Below are 16,204 nucleotides of genomic sequence, written 5' to 3' on the forward strand. Positions count from 1 at the left end.
GTGTGCCCTTATTTCTGAGCTTCAGCCCTCCTCCTTTCCCTCGGACCTTTCCAGAATAGCCTACCTCATCACGCTGATGTCTGGAAGGGCTCTCACATTGGCTATCGCCGTATGGGAACAGCAGCCGACCATATGCGTGAGCCTGGAGGGGTTCTTGGGAGAGGTGAGGAAGGTTTTTGATGCCCTAATCCAGGTTTTTTTTTATGCCCTAATCTAATGCCCTAATCCAGCTCTTGCTGGAGCTGGATTAGCTTCTGGGCAGAGAACCTGCCCAGAAGCTAATCCAGCTCCAGCAAGACGTCCGCACAGTGGCCAACTATGCTGTGGATTTCCACACGTTGGCAGCGGAGAGTGCGGGGAACCCGGAAGCATTGTTCGACATGCTTCTGCACAGCGTCTCGGAGGAGGTTAAGGACGAGCTTGCGGTTCGGGAGTTGCCCACGGATCTTGACTCCCTCATCGTTTTGACCATCCGCATCGATAGGCGTTTGCGGGAATGACGAATGGAGAGGGAATTCGACGTCACTCGCACGTCCAGGGATTCCACCTTGCCTCTGAGCCATCCCGGAAGTCCCCGACGGTCCGGTGGCCAAGAGCACCCGAGGTTGCCCGACCTTCCTTGAGAGTCACCGAAGAGGGCCGAAGCATTGTTTCCCGAGTACTTGCAACTAGGCAGAGCTGGGCTGTTGCCCACGGAACGGCAACACAGGATCAGAACAAGGAGCTGTCTGTATCGTGGGACTTTTGGTTATTTTATGTCCTCGTGCCCAGTACTGGACCATGCTCACCAGGGAGTGAGTACTCTGGTGGGCCGTATGGGGAACTTTTCTGTTTCCCTTACTCACACCCCTTTTCATGTAATTCTACTGTGGGGAAACCAGTCCAAATCTCACCGGGTCCTCAATGACTCTGGCGCGATGAGAGCTTTTTGGCCGTCACACTGGCTTTCGAGCTGAACATCCCCAATCAGCCCCTCTCCATTCTCATGGATGTTAGAGCACTGGACGGGCACTCTATAGGTGGGTCACCCGTAACACCACTCCCATCAACCTACGTGTGTCTGGGAATCACAGCGAAACCATTCAGTTCCTGTGCATCAAGTCCCCCCATATTCCGATGGTGTCGGGATTCTCCTGGCTCCAGCGACACAATCCACACATCAACTGGTTTACGGGTGCCATCATGGGCTGGATTCTGTTCTGCCACACCCATTGTTTGAAGTCTGCGCAACCTGTCCCGGGACGTCTCTCTGTGTCCTCGGAGGTGGTTCCAGATCTCTCCGCCATTCCCGCGGAGTACCAGGGTCTTCGGGAGGTGTTCAGCAAGTCCTGGGCCACTTCCCTTCCGCAGCACCGCCCATATGACTGCGGGATTGACCTTCTCCATAGCACCACGACGCCCCAGGGGCGTCTGTACCCACTGTCGGGACCTGAAACCAAGGCTATGGAGGACTACATTGGGGACTCCCTAGCTACTGGATTTATCCGTCCCGCCTCCTCTCCTGCTGGCGCAGGGTTATTCTTCGTGGAGAAGAAGGACTAGACCCTGCGCCCGTGCATTAACTACCAGGAACTCAATGACATCAAGGTAAAGAACCGTTATCCACTACCACTCATTTCCTCAGCCTTCGAGCCGCTCCAGGGGGCCACTGTGTTCTCCAAGCTGGATCTACATAACGCCTACCACCTGGTGTGGATATGAAAGGGGGACGAGTGGAAGACCGCCTTCAACACGGCCAGAAGCCACTACGAATATCTGGTCATGACCTTTGGCCTCACCGACGCCCCTGCCGTGTTCCAGGCTCTGGTGAATGATGTTCTCCACGACATGCTGAACCGGTTCGTCTTTGTCTACATTGATGACATCCTCGTCTTCTCCCGCTCCCCCCAAGAACACGTGCTCCGTGCTCCGCTTCACCATTTCCATTCTGGGCTACATCATCTCTGCTGGGAGCGTCAAGATGGATCCCGAGAAGGTGAAAGTGGTGGTGGATTGGCCCCAGCCTACGTCCAGGGTGCATCTGCAATGCTTCCTGGGGTTCGCCAACTTCTATCGCTGACTTTATCTGAGGTTACAGCACCCTGGCCTCCCCCTGTCTGCCCTCACCTCTACCAAGGTTCTGTTCACGTGGTCCACGGCCACTGACCGGGCGTTCTGGGACCTTAAACACTGCTTCCCCACGGCTCCGATCCTGGTTCATCCGGACCCTTCCCATCAGTTCGTGGTGGAGGCCGATGCTTCGGATGTCAGAGTGGGGGCGGATCTGTCCCAACGTTCTGCCCTGGACCTTTAGCTGCATCCCTGCGCCTTCTTCTCCCACCGCCTCACCACCACGGAGAGGAAGATGGCATTGGAGGAATGGAGGCACTGGCTCGAAGGGGCGGAACATCCGTTTATTGTGTGGACCGACCACAAAAACCTGGAGTATCTCCGCACCGCCAAGCGCCTCAACTCCAGGCAGGCGAGATGGGCCCTGCTGTTTACCCGGCTCAACTTCTCCCTCTCCTACCGGCGGCGGTCCAAGAATGTCAAGCCAGATGCCTTGTCTCGCCACTATAACCCTAAGGCAACCACCCTGGAGCCTGAGACCATCCTTTCCACCTCGTGCCTGGCGACGGCACTCAGCTGGGATATCGGGAAACAGGTCCGGGACCTGTCTATTGCCTGCCCCTGTGGAACATTAAACTATTGTTTATTCGACGGAGTCTGCATCTGGGTCTTCCCTTCCCTTCATGACCAGGAAGGCCTGATTCACGCAATCTCCTCTGAACAGTTGATGTGAGATGTGTCTGTTGCTTGAACTCATTTATTTGGGCTGCAATCTGAGGCTGGTAACTCTAATAAACTTATCCTCTGCAGCAGAGGTAGCTCTGGCTCTTCCTTTCCTGTGACGGTCCTCATGAGAGCCAGTTTCATCATAGTGCTTGATTTCTTTTGTGACTGCACTTAAAGAAACTTTCAAAGTTCTTGAAATGTTCTGTATTGACATGTCTTAAAGTAATGATGGACTGTCGTTTGTCTTTGCTTATTTGAGCTGTTCTTGACAAAAAAATGGACTTGGTCTTTTACCAAATACCACCACTACCTTGTCACAACACAACTGATTGGCTCAAAAATTTCACAAATTAACTTTTAAGAAGCCACACCTGTTAATTGAAATGCATTCCAGGTGACTACGTCATGAAGCTGGTTGAGAGAACGCCAAGTGTGCAAAGATGTCATCAAGGCAAAGGGTGGCTACTTTGAAGAATCTCAAATATAAAATATGTTCTGATTTGTTTAACACTTTTTTTGGTTTCTACATGATTCCATGTATTATTTCATAGGTTTGATGTCTTCACTATTACTCTACAATGTAGAAAATAGTAAAAACAAAGAAACCTTTGAATGAGTAGGTGTGTCAACTTTTGACTGGTACTGTATATTTACACTACCATTCAAAAGTTTGGGGTCACATAGAAATGTCCTTGTGTTTGAAAGAAAAACACAGTTTTTGACCATTTAAAATAACATCAAATTCATCAGATATACAGTGTAGACATTGTTAATGTTGTAAATGACTATTTTTTATGGAATATCTACATAGGCGTACAGAGGCCCATTATCAGCAACCATCACACATGTGTTCCAATGGCACGCTGTGTTAGCTAATCCAAGTTAAGAATTTTAAAAGGATAATTGATCATTAGAAAACCCTTTTGCAATTATGTTAGCACAGCTGAAAACTGTTGTCCTGATTAAAGAACCAATAAAACTGGCCTTCTTTAGAATAGTTGAGTATCTGAAGCATCAACATTTGTGGGTTCGATTACAGGCTCAAAATGGCCAGAAACAAAGACTTTCTCCTGAAACTCGTCAGCCTATTCTTGTTCTGAGAAATGAAGGATATTCCATGCGAGAAATTGCCAAGAAACTGAAGATCTCGTACAACGCTGTGTACTACTCCCTTCACAGAACAAAGTAAACTGGCTCTAACCAGAATAGAAAGAGGAGTGGGAGGCCCCGGTGCACAACTGAGCAAGAGGACAAGTACATTAGAGTGTCTAGTTTGAGAAACAGACGCCTCATAAATCCTCAACTGGCAGCTTCATTAAGTAGCACCCGCAAAACACCAGTCTCAACGTCAACAGTGAAGAGGCGACTCCGGGATGCTGGCCTTCTGTCATTCTACTGCCAATATTTGTCTATGGAAATTGCATGGCTGTGTGCTCAATTTTTCAGTGCATTCAGAAGGTATTCAGACCCCTTGACTTTTTCCACATTTTGTTATGTTACAGCATTATTCTAAAATGGAATTTAAAAAAAATCCTTCATCTAATTACAATACCCCATAATCACAAGGTGAAAAGTTCTTTAGAAATATTAGAAAATGTATTTTAAAAAGTAAAAACAGAAATAACTTATTTACATTGGTTTTCAGACCCTTTGCTCCCAGACTCAACATTTTTCTCAGGTTCATCCTGTTTCCATAGATTGGAGTCCACCTGTGGTAAATTCAATTGATTGGACAGGATTTGGGAAGGCACACACCTGTTTATATAAGGTCCCACAGTTGACAGTGCATGTCAGAGCAAAAACCAAGCCATGAGGCTTTGTAATTATTGGATATTGTGTGTAGATTGATGAGGGAGAAAAGCAATTTAATCCATTTTAGAATAAGGATGTAACAAAATGTGGAAAAAGTCAAGGGGTCTGAATACTTTTCGAATGCACCGTATACACCTGTCAGCAACGGATGTGGCTAAATCCACTAATTTGAAGGGGTGTCCACATGCTTTTGTGTGTGTGTATATATAGTGTATCTGTGACCAACAGATGCATATCTGTATTCCCAGTCATGTAAAATCCATAGATGAGGGCTAAAATATTTTATTTCAATTGACTGATTTCCTTATATGAACTGTAACTCAGTAAAGTTGTTGAAATTGTTGCATGAGGTGTTTATATTTTTGTTCAGTATATTTAAATGCATATCAAATAGGATATATATTCAAATAAATTAATACAGCATGGTAATATTATTGAGGCCTCTGTTGATTTCTCAAAACAAAAACACATGAAGGCATCACTTGCAATTTGGAATAAATGTTACACTTTTATTGGTTTTTCTGTACCTGTGCATGAGTCCTTAATACACAATCCATTGTACAAAATAAGTCATTCCCAAGTGAGTGACATCTCAAGGAGATTAACCTCCAATGTTCATAAGATTGTTCAGTACATGATTTTGTCATGACCGCCACAGGATTTTTTTATACACAGGACAGGAGTTTACACGTTTTTGTTCCAGCCCTTTACTAACACCCCATTTAAATAATTGTGGTCTAAATTGAAGATTCCCTGGGACAGAAATTCATGTCTGTATTTAAGAATGAGTTTCATAAATTACGATGTTCAATCAAATCTGCATGATAAACAATAACTGGTGAATCCATTTCTAACATTGTGATATTGCACAGTCCTTAATAAAATCCTTGGATATGGTGATTATCCTGGTGGCTGGGAGGTTCACAACAAGTTCCTTACATCTGCAGGGTGACAGGGTGAGGTGTCCTTCAAGGTGGAACAAGCAGAGACAAGGGGGGAGAAATTAACCTCACTGATCAAATCTCAGTGCTGGTTCATGTTTCTGAAGCCTCAACTACCTTTTGTTAGGATTTGTGTTTATTGCACTATAACCCAATGCTATATCACATGTGATATAATATTAGCAACTGTTAGCCTGGGCGCCTGGGTGTCTGTGCTGGAAGTAACAGTTAGCCCCAGATAAGTGTGCTGGGAAGCTGTGGTTAGCCTTGAGCGAGAACAGTGTGCTTTGTATGCAGGTGCAAATAGCACAGACAACGTTACAGAGCTATCTGACCTCAATCTCTGGGGTGTGGGAGCGTAATCTACACAGCAACAGCGCCGGGACACCAAAGAGCGCCAAGAGGCTGGGACTAGCCTGAGCGCCGGCGATAGGCTGAGCAAAGTTTAAACCACGCTCAGCCTCTACTGTGATAGGCCAACAGACGGGTTGGAACTAGTCTGTCACAGTATAAGAACAGCTGTTTACTTACATCCTGCCAGTTCTCTGTTCTGCCCTGCGAGGTGATACAGAGAACCCGTATATACGAAAAATGCATTTACCGCTTGAGTTTAATAAAAATACTTAAAGTATATTCGGTGACTCTGAATCACATTTTGTCCTGATACCAGATTTGAATTGACGCAAATCCCTTATACTTTATTAAAATGTGCAATAGTTTTGTTAACAGTTTTTCATAGGGTTGGTCAGTTTAGAATAAGAGTAGAATAACAGGCTCTATTTTTAACTAGTAACACCAAACCCAATCGTGCAACACAATAAGGGAAGGGAATGTGACAAGAGAAAGTTAGTAAACAGACACTGCATGCTGCTAGCTAGCAAAGTAGCTAAACAGACTCATCAACAGAGAATGCACAAATAACTTGGCTGGCTTGCAAGCCAATATCGAATAAAATAGCTGGCTGCATTTGCCACTATTTCATCAGATGCTATTTATTTTTTAACATGTCTTACCTCCAAACAAGACGGGCACGAATATTTTCTCCTGCCAAGCCAATGCAATGGAGTGAAACGCGATCAGGTGCCCACTTTAGTCCCTGGAAACAAATGGGGGAAATGTATCTAGCTGGCTAGCATGTTCACCAATTCATGATTTTAAAACCGTCCGGGTCTTCACAACTGATGCATTACTGAATCTACGACTAGGCCTAGTTAGTTGAGTTGTTGATCTCTAAACACCTGATAAGCAGGACGAGGTCTTCTACTAGCATTAGCTAGCTATCGCGTCCGAAGTGTTAGCTAGCTTAGCAATGGGCTGATAAACAACAGTTAAATCAACATTTTAATTCAAAATTGATTTGAAAGTAATTTGTTTAACATTTGCACATAATTTAGTGAGTAAATAATCATTAAACATTTTGCAAAGTTATTGCTTATTCTTCTGCAAATGTTTCTCTAAAGCGGGTACTTCTGTCTGTCGGGACTGATGCGTTATCATGCTTACTAAATAAATAAAGGTGGAAAGTGGAGCGCGCTCCTTGAGCTTTGTGCGTTGTACCCGAACCGCGCGACCTATAATTTCAATTCATCTGATTGGTCAAGACATACAAAGAGCCTGCAGCAGCATTCTGTGTGTGAGTTGAAACAATCACGAGGCAAATCGGTCTAAAAACAGCAGTTTGTCCCCTTTGCGTCTAACTATTTTATTAAACAAAATCTAATGTGCTGGGGCAAATGCCGCCTTGCCACAAGTTTGTTTGTCAGCCGTGATGCAACTTATGCAATGGAAACCGTCTAATAATAGTTGCCTTCTTGCGTGAAAAGGAAGGACATTACAGCAACTTGTGCACTACATCATGTGTCATCTTGACTACATCATGTGTCAACCACTCACTTACTTCTCATTTTCATACTGCCAGTGAGTTGTCTTACAAAACCTCTCCACTTTTCTCTGTAAGTACACTTGAAGATATCTTATGAAATAGTGTTTGGTAGTATGTTTTTAGTGATTAACCATATTCTTCTGGCTAATGATAATACTAGGGACCCATGTCTCAATGCTATAGGATTGTAAGAATAAAACAGATTTTGAGCAATAAAATGATTATTATGTGTATACAGTGCTATAGAGAGGTCTGTTCAATAAGTAATTGTTTACCTCTCAATTGATTTATAAGGAGTAGTTATTCACCAGCTATAGAGTGAGTTCTTGTTTATTTTTCTAAGACTGCAGGGTGGGTGATGCAACAATGGCCTTGAGAACAGCAGGAAGTGTGTTGGTGGTCTTTCTCTGGTCTGTGGCAGGTACTGTATGGTCACGTTCTTAGATCTGTAATAGTCTTCTTATGATAGGTATCCTTGTTGCTATTAAATCTACAGACAATTACAAAATGCCATGAGACAGTTCAGGACAACATGAATATGAATATTCTGGTGTGTTCAGGGGTCTTTTAGGCAATCCCATTTCCCTTCAGAAGCTGGGTCATCCACCAATTAGGTGCCTTCTGAGAAGTGTATCTTGGTCAAAAGATTATTCAGATTTCACCTAATTTTAACATTCTCTCATAAAGAGCACGTGTTCAACTTAATGTTTTCCCATCTCAAGATGTTCAATAAAAAATTACTATAGTAAGTGCCTATTAAGTTCCAAATAAAGTTGCAGGGTTGACCGTAACAGGGTTGACCGTAACGGGGTTGACCGTAACGGGGTTGACCGTACCGGGGTTGACCGTACCCGGGTTGACCGTACCGGGGCTGACCGTAACGGGGCTGACCGTAACGGGGCTGACCGTAACGGGGCTGACCGTAACGGGGCTGACCTTAACGGGGTTGACCGTAACGGGGTTGACCGTAACGGGGCTGACCGTAACGGGGCTGACCGTAGCGGGGTTGACCGTAACGGGGCTGACCGTAACGGGGTTGACCGTAACGGGGTTGACCGTAACGGGGTTGACAATTTAATCTCATGAGGGGAATGGAAGGTTGTTGTGTGCAACAGGGAGTTGCATTCGAAAGCAAGCTTCACACAAATGTTTTAATTGTTCAAACATATCTAGCCTGTCTATCTATGGGTAACAGGGTTGACGTGTTATTCTCGTCCCGCTCAGTTCTCCACCACAAAACACCAGAAAATGTCTAAAAAGAGTAGAACCAGCTCACCTGCTTTTTATACTATGATTTAACTATTAGATGTTCGACTAAGCTACATGTAATTTTTTTAAGAACGTCATACAAAGGATCATTTTACTACTTGATTTTGAATTCTAAGACCCCTTAAAGCATCCCCCCAAAATGAAATAAATCCCTTACAGCTGTTAGCCCATACAATCGCACTGAATAACACATTCATTACATAGAACAACAGATCGTTTCAAAAACAAATCTGAAGGACGTTTGTTCTGAAGTATCTGACCTACAGTTCCAGTCAAAAAGGTTAGACACACCTACTCATTCAAGGGTTTTTCTTTATTTGTACTATTTTCTACATGGTATAATAATAGTGAAGACATCAAAACTATGAAAAAACACATATGGAATCATGTAGTAACCAAAAAGGTGTTAAACAAATTCAAATATTGTTTATATTTGAGATTCTTCAAAGTAGCCACCCTTTGCCTTGATGACAGCATTGCACACTCTCATAGTTTTGATGTCTTCACTATTATTCTACAATGTAGAAAATAGTAAAAATTAAGAAAAATCCTTGAATGAGTAGGTGTGTCCAAACCTTTGACTGGTACTGTATATCTGAGAGATCAGGATTATATATATATATATTTTTTACATGTATTTAACTACTTATTTTTGGCACTAAACAGTGTCCATATATACTTCCATTCCTGTTTAACGGGTACGGGGGACCTTCAGACGAGTCTTGTGAGGCCTGTGGACTTCCTAGACCGTTCGGACGCTTCAGACGATTTTGTGAGAAGACACCTCTCTAGCTCGGTCACCTTTCACAGCAGATGCGGAAGTGCGAAATAGGCAGATACGGTGGATTGAGACTCATCCAATGCAAAAAAAACATATCTCTATCTAAAGAGATCTCCCGGGTGGCGCAGTGGTCTAGGGCACTGCATCGCAGTGCTAGCTGCGCCACCAGAGTCTCTGGGTTCACGCCCAGGCTCTGTCGCAGCCGGCCGCAACCGGGAGGTCCGTGGGGCGACGCACAATTGGCATAGCGTCGTCCGGGTTAGGGAGGGTTTGGCCGGTAGGGATATCCTTGTCTCAGTATGTAAAATGTAATAAAATGTATGCACTCTACTGTAAGTCGCTCTGGATAAGAGCGTCTGCTAAAATGACTAAAATGTTTAAAAAAATGTAAAATAGATGGATTTTTATGGGGATTTTTGTATTGTGCTAATTAGATGTCCGCGGGGTGTGGACATTGACCTTAGAGGGCAATCAGATTTATTGAATTCTTCATGTTGTCTATATTAAAGGGCACTTCATTTACCATAACAGGCTTTTAAAATTCAATATTACTACACAAAGGGAAGTGTAACGGATGTGAAATGGCTAGCTAGTTAGCGGGTACGCGCTAGTAGCGTTTCAATCAGTTACGTCACTTGCTCTGAAACCTAGAAGTAGTGTTGCTCCTTGCTCTGCAAGGGCCTTGGCCTTTGTGGAGCGATGGGTAACGATGCTTCGTGGGCGACCGTTGTTGATGTGTGCAGAGGGTCCCTGGTCCGCGCCCGTGTCGGGGCGAGGGGACGACGTAAAGTTATACTGTTACCTTGATGCTGTTGACCCGGATCACTGGTTACTGCGGAAAAGGAGGAGGTTGAAAGGGGGGTGAGTGTAACGGATGTGAAATGGCTAGCTAGTTAGCGGGTACGCGCTAGTAGCGTTTCAATCAGTTACGTCACTTGCTCTGAAACCTAGAAGTAGTGTTGCTCCTTGCTCTGCAAGGGCCTTGGCCTTTGTGGAGCGATGGGTAACGATGCTTCGTGGGCGACCGTTGTTGATGTGTGCAGAGGGTCCCTGGTTCGCGCCCGTGTCGGGGCGAGGGGACGACGTAAAGTTATACTGTTACCTTGATGCTGTTGACCCGGATCACTGGTTACTGCGGAAAAGGAGGAGGTTGAAAGGGGGGTGAGTGTAACGGATGTGAAATGGCTAGCTAGTTAGCGGGTACGCGCTAGTAGCGTTTCAATCAGTTACGTCACTTGCTCTGAAACCTAGAAGTAGTGTTGCTCCTTGCTCTGCAAGGGCCGCGGCCTTTGTGGAGCGATGGGTAACGATGCTTCGTGGGCGACCGTTGTTGATGTGTGCAGAGGGTCCCTGGTTCGCGCCCGGGTCGGGGCGAGGGGACGCCATAAAGCTATACTGTTACAGAAGCAAAAGGCACTCTTCATGGAATGACCCAGCTGTCTCGCACACATCACTAAGTTATGCTTATCTACGGTTTTCATTTACACTCAACTCAGCAAATACAGCAACAAGGTGTGGACAACAAAGCCAGGTGATGGTGCCTCCCACCAACGCAGTGAAGGGACAGGAGGTGACACTGACCTGTAGCAACACCTGTACTCTGAGTGACAACCCCAACCCCACCTACATCTGGTACAGGAATGGACAACGTCTAGATGAGCACATTTCCCAACAATACTCAATCCACAATTACTATTCAGGCAGTTACTCCTGTGCTGTAAAAGGCTATGAGGATCTCCTCTCTCCTGCAGTGTGTGAGTATGGATTAAACTACAGTTTTAAAGTTTATCAGATTATTACTAAAGTTGTATTGTTCAGTCCTAAATCAGCTGATAAGAAGATATACTGAACAACAATATAAACGCAACATGTAAAGTGTTGGTCTCATGTTTCATGAGTTAAAATAAATAATCCTAGACATTTTCCATATGCACAAAAAGCTTATTTCTCTTAAATTTTGAGCACAAATGTCTTTACATCCCTCTTAATGAGCATTTATCCTTTGCCAAGATAATTCATCCACCTGACAGGTATGACATATCAAGAAGCTGATTAAACAGCATGATCATTACACAGGTACACCTTGTTCTAGGGACAATAAAAGGCCGCTCTAAAATGAGATTTTTCACACAAAACAATGCCACAGGTGTCTCAAGTTGTGAAGGAATTGTGCAATTTGCATGCTGACTGCAGGAATGTCCACCAGAGCTGTTGCCAGAGACTTGAATGGTAATTTGTCTACCATAAGCCACATCCAACAGCGTTTTAAAGAATTTGGTTGTACGTTCAACTGGCCTCACAACCGCACACCACGTGTCACCACCCCAGCCCAGGACCTCCACATCCGGCTTCTTCACCTGTGGGATTGTCTGAGACCAGCCACCCGGACGGCTGATGAAACTGTGGGTTTGCTCAACCAAATAATTTCTGCACAAACTGTCAGAAACCATCTCAGGGATGCTCATCTGCATGCTTATTGTCCTCACCAGGGTCTTGACCTGAATGTGTTGTAAGTCGCTCTGGATAAGAGCGTCTGCTAAATGACTTAAATGTAAAATGTAAATGTAAATGCTCTCCTTCGATGGCCACTGGCATGCTGGAGAAGTGTGCTCTTCACGGACGAATCCCAATTTCAACTGTACCGGGCAGATGGCAGACAGCGTGTATTGCGTCATGTGGGACAGCGGTTTGCTGATATCATCGTTGTGAACAGAGTGCCCCATAGAGGCAGTGGGGTTATAGTATGGGCAGACATAAGGTACGGACAACGAACACAATTGCATTTCATTGATGGCAATTTTAATGCATAGAAATACTGTGACGAGATCCTGAGGCCCATTGTCTTGCCATTCATCCGCCGCCCCACCTCATGTTTCAGCATGATAATGCACAGCCCGATGTCGCAAAGAGCTGTACACAATTCCTGGAATCTGAAAAATTCACATTTCTTCCATGGTCTGCGTACTCACCAGACATGCCACCCATTAAGCATGTTTGGGATGCTCTGTATCGACATGTGCGACAGCGTGTTCCAGTTCCCGCCAATATCCAGCAACTTCGCACAGCTACTCCACAGGTCGCAATCAGCAGCCTTATCAACACTATGTGAAGGAGATGTGTCGCACTGCATGAGGCAAATGGTGGTCACACCAGGTACTGGGTACACGGATACCTTTTTATAAGGTATCCGTGACCAACAGATGCACATCTGTATTCCCAGTCATGTGAAATCCATAGATTAGGGCATAATTCATTTTCTTCAATTGACTGATTTATTTATATGACCTGTAACTCATTAAAATCTTAGAAATTGTTGATTGTTGTGATTCTATTGTTGTTCAGCGTAATAATAATAATTGAAATGAAATGAATAAATAATGGGCCTCCTGCTGTTTCAGGTGTTCTGGGTCAGAACTGTTTCAACGTGACTTACACCCATCAGAGTATCTGTGCTGTTAAGGGATCAACAGTGGAACTGCCCTGCACATATCAACATCCAAGTAATCATGTAGTCTCAGAACCAAACTGGTATATCCAAGAGAAATGTAATGAGGCACCTAAAATCCTGAGCTCGGTGCCAGAGTATGCAGGTCGTGCTGAGTACCTTGGAACTAAAAAGAAAGACTGCAACCTGAGAATCACAGACCTGAGAGAGAGAGATTCAGCTGAGTACAAGTTCAGATTTAAAACACAGAATGCGGAATGGGGGTACAGCTTCCCTGGAACAACTCTGACTGTCACAGGTAATATATCATATCTCCTACAACTACTTATACAAATATATTAATTGTAATCCAGTGCAATATCATATTGCAAGTTCTAATAATTATCATTCAGACCTGCAGGTGAAGGTGTCTTCCTCCACAGAGGAAAAGAAGAGAACACTGACCTGTAGCACCACCTGTCTTCTGACTGACAACCCCAACCCCACCTACATCTGGTACAAGAACGGACAACATCTCCATGACCCTACTCCCCAACAATACTCCTGTAATACTCTAGTGGTCTGGTGTTACTCTACAGACAGTTACTCCTGTGCTGTAAAAGACCATGAGGATTTTCTCGCTCCTACAGTGTGTGAGTCTGGACTCACCTATAATAATCATCTTAAGTATCAATCATTAAGGCCTGTGGACCAATAGTAGAACATGTGGGGAAAAACAGACCAATCTGTGCACTCTTGGATAATAACACCAGTAAAAAAAGTATATGGCATAATATACAAGGTAGAAAATAGATGATGTTATGGTATCTTCTTATACCGTTGAATAATAATACATTTTTTAATCCATTTTAGAATAAGGCTGTAACGTAACAAAATGTGGAAAAAGTCAAGGGTTCTGACTACTTTCCGAATGCACTGTATGTGTCTGTATTTGTTATTAATTTTAAATGAACCAGTTCAATACATCTAAAACACATGAAATCGTCTCATTATCGTTTGAGGAATTGATCAGATACATTTTGTTTCAGGTGTTCATGGTCAGAGCTGTTTGAATGTGACTTACACCAAGAGGAGTATATGTGCCTTGAAGGGGTCAGCAGTGGACATTACCTGCACGTATAGACATCCCAGCTGGCACAACGTCACAGAAGTATCCTGGTTCAACAAATGGGAGTCTGGAGTTACTACAGATCTAAGCCAGGACCCAGAGTATGCAGGTCGTGTGAAGTACCTTCCAACTATAGACAAGGACTCCACCCTGAGAATCACAGACCTGAGAGAGAGTGACTCTGCTGAATACAAGTTCAGATTTACAACAACTGCAGTAAAATGGGGATACAGCTTCCCTGGAATAACTCTGAATGTCACAGGTAATACTGTCCTTACAGTATTATATCATCTAGTCTAAGTCATTATATTATTGGTGGAAATAATGATGATTGTGCTATTTTGTCTTAATTTACTCCTTTTCAGACTTGCAGGTGAAGGAGACTCCTGGCACAGAGGAAGGGAAGGTGACACTGACCTGTAGCACCACCTGTACTCTGACTGAAAACACCACCTACATCTGGTACAAGAACGGACAACTTCTCACCAACCCAAACACCCAAGATAACTACCTCTACCTAGACCCAGTCAGCAGTGAGGACGCAGTCAGCTACTCCTGTAGAGTTAAAGACCTCCGTTCTCCTGTTACGTTCGTTGGGGAACCAACGTCTTTGAAGAATGCAGTTGTAGGAATCATAGTGGTTATTCTGATTCTCATAATCTGTCTCTTTGGGTTCATGTGGTTCAGGTGAGTGAGATGAATTTATAATTTTTCACATTCTGTGGCATAATCGATCAAAATATGTATATTGCTTGATTAATTGTTCATTTATTAACTTATACATTTTTTCACAAATCAGGAAGAAGTTCTCCAAATCCACCTCTGACACAAGAGACAGAAGAGATACAGCAGAGAATGGACCGGTGAGTTTGTTGGAGTCAGTTGACTGAGAACTGCAGTCATCTGTGTATAGATGACTCAATGACTGGTCATATTTTTCACCCCTCATGTTGTCTGTCCTCTCTACCCATCAGAGAGACACTAATCCAGTGTATGACAACATCTCAGGCATGGCCATGGCCATGGCCCCTATTGTAGCACAGAGAGCGATCATAGACGAGCAGGATGACGTTACCTACGCCATCATCCAACACAGAAACCAGGAAGTGCCTCTGGACTCCACCGTCCCACTGTCTCACACCCAGAAACAGGACCAGGATTGCCAGTACGCTACTGTGAAATTCAACAGCCACAGTGCTGCTCAATAGACATTGGGCGGGATTCAATCCAATCATGGGTTATAGGCATTGTGGCTTTTAATGAAATTCATGTTTTGAAAAAATGCTTTATAATTCCTCAATTAGAATGACTTTGATTTTGGCTTGAACTATCCTTTTAAATAAAAGTATAGGCCAAACTGTTCAGTCCATATTCTACTGTTCTATTATGGTCAGAGGGGATAAAATGTAACGTCTGGAGAGTGATGGGTGTGGAGTCAGACGCAGAGAGCAGAAGGTTGACGGGAAAAACGCTTTAATGTCCTTTCGAAATGTAACCAGTTACAAACATGGGTGAAGCCCAAAACACAGGCGCAACAAACCCAAAACCATAGTTACTCAAATACCGGACAGCGAAAACCCAAAAGAACACAAACACCACTAACGTGAAATAACAACAAGCCCGCACAAACACCAGCGGGCTAAACAAACTTAAATAACACCCATCCTAAAACCCCAACAAGGAACAGGTGAAAACAATTAGACAAAAACAAACGAAAAGGAAAAAGGGATCGGTGGTAGTGTCAGGACCCGGTGCGAGAAACAGTCACTAATAATTGGCAGAACCCAGAAGATGAGGCAGACACAGCAGTACTAGAGATGGTGGTTTAATAAAAATAGATATCTTCCAAAATACAAAGAAAATCCAAAAAGTGGTAAAAACAGCAAGGGAAAAAACAAACCTCAAAAGACTAATCCAAAAATACACGAGAACAAAACCAGAGAACCTCTGGAAAATCCAACAAGAGAAAATATAAGATCACAACAAGGCTTGGGCTGGGGCTGGGTGCTAACATACAAACACTGAGCAAGGAACTAAGGAACACACAGGGTTTAAATACTAACAAGGGAATGACTTACAGGTGCAAACAATAATTAGGGCAAGAAAAGCAAAAGGTACAAAAAAGGTGCAAGGGGGACATCTAGTGAACAAAACCTGAACAGTCCTGGCCAAAACCTGACAGGTAGCTAGT

General features: G+C 44.0%; 1 protein-coding gene across 3 annotated transcripts; it reads left to right on the forward strand.

The window, feature by feature from the left end:
- Positions 1 to 7,260: 7,260 nt before the first annotated feature.
- Positions 7,261 to 15,597, forward strand: LOC129839953 (sialoadhesin-like). 3 transcript variants are annotated; one of them, XM_055907693.1, is made up of 9 exons: positions 7,261 to 7,480; positions 7,754 to 7,831; positions 10,957 to 11,214; positions 12,859 to 13,203; positions 13,298 to 13,537; positions 13,934 to 14,275; positions 14,379 to 14,700; positions 14,813 to 14,876; positions 14,988 to 15,597. In XM_055907693.1, the coding sequence occupies exons 2-9, from the start codon at positions 7,777 to 7,779 to the stop codon at positions 15,219 to 15,221; spliced, it is 1,860 nt and encodes a 619-aa protein (XP_055763668.1). In that variant the 5' UTR covers positions 7,261 to 7,480; positions 7,754 to 7,776; the 3' UTR covers positions 15,222 to 15,597. The 3 variants fall into 3 exon arrangements, with proteins under 3 accessions (XP_055763668.1, XP_055763669.1, XP_055763667.1); XM_055907694.1 differs by lacking the exon at positions 10,957 to 11,214 and having other exon boundaries at positions 7,262 to 7,480; XM_055907692.1 differs by lacking the exons at positions 7,261 to 7,480; positions 7,754 to 7,831 and having other exon boundaries at positions 9,636 to 11,214.
- Positions 15,598 to 16,204: the final 607 nt, after the last annotated feature.

The sequence above is a fragment of the Salvelinus fontinalis genome, chromosome 40, assembly GCF_029448725.1.
Source record: "Salvelinus fontinalis isolate EN_2023a chromosome 40, ASM2944872v1, whole genome shotgun sequence".
In the NCBI taxonomy this organism is placed as follows: Eukaryota; Metazoa; Chordata; class Actinopteri; order Salmoniformes; family Salmonidae; genus Salvelinus; species Salvelinus fontinalis.

What these genes read in the sequence shown, in the direction of transcription:
- LOC129839953 (XM_055907692.1), top strand. Translation starts at nt 10,770, where the DNA reads ATGCTTCGTGGGCGACCGTTGTTGATGTGTGCAGAGGGTCCCTGGTTC. An exon ending in AATAACTCTGAATGTCACAG is followed by an intron (nt 14,276 to 14,378) that starts GTAATACTGTCC and finishes ACTCCTTTTCAG; the next exon opens with ACTTGCAGGTGAAGGAGACT. An exon ending in ATACAGCAGAGAATGGACCG is followed by an intron (nt 14,877 to 14,987) that starts GTGAGTTTGTTG and finishes TCTACCCATCAG; the next exon opens with AGAGACACTAATCCAGTGTA.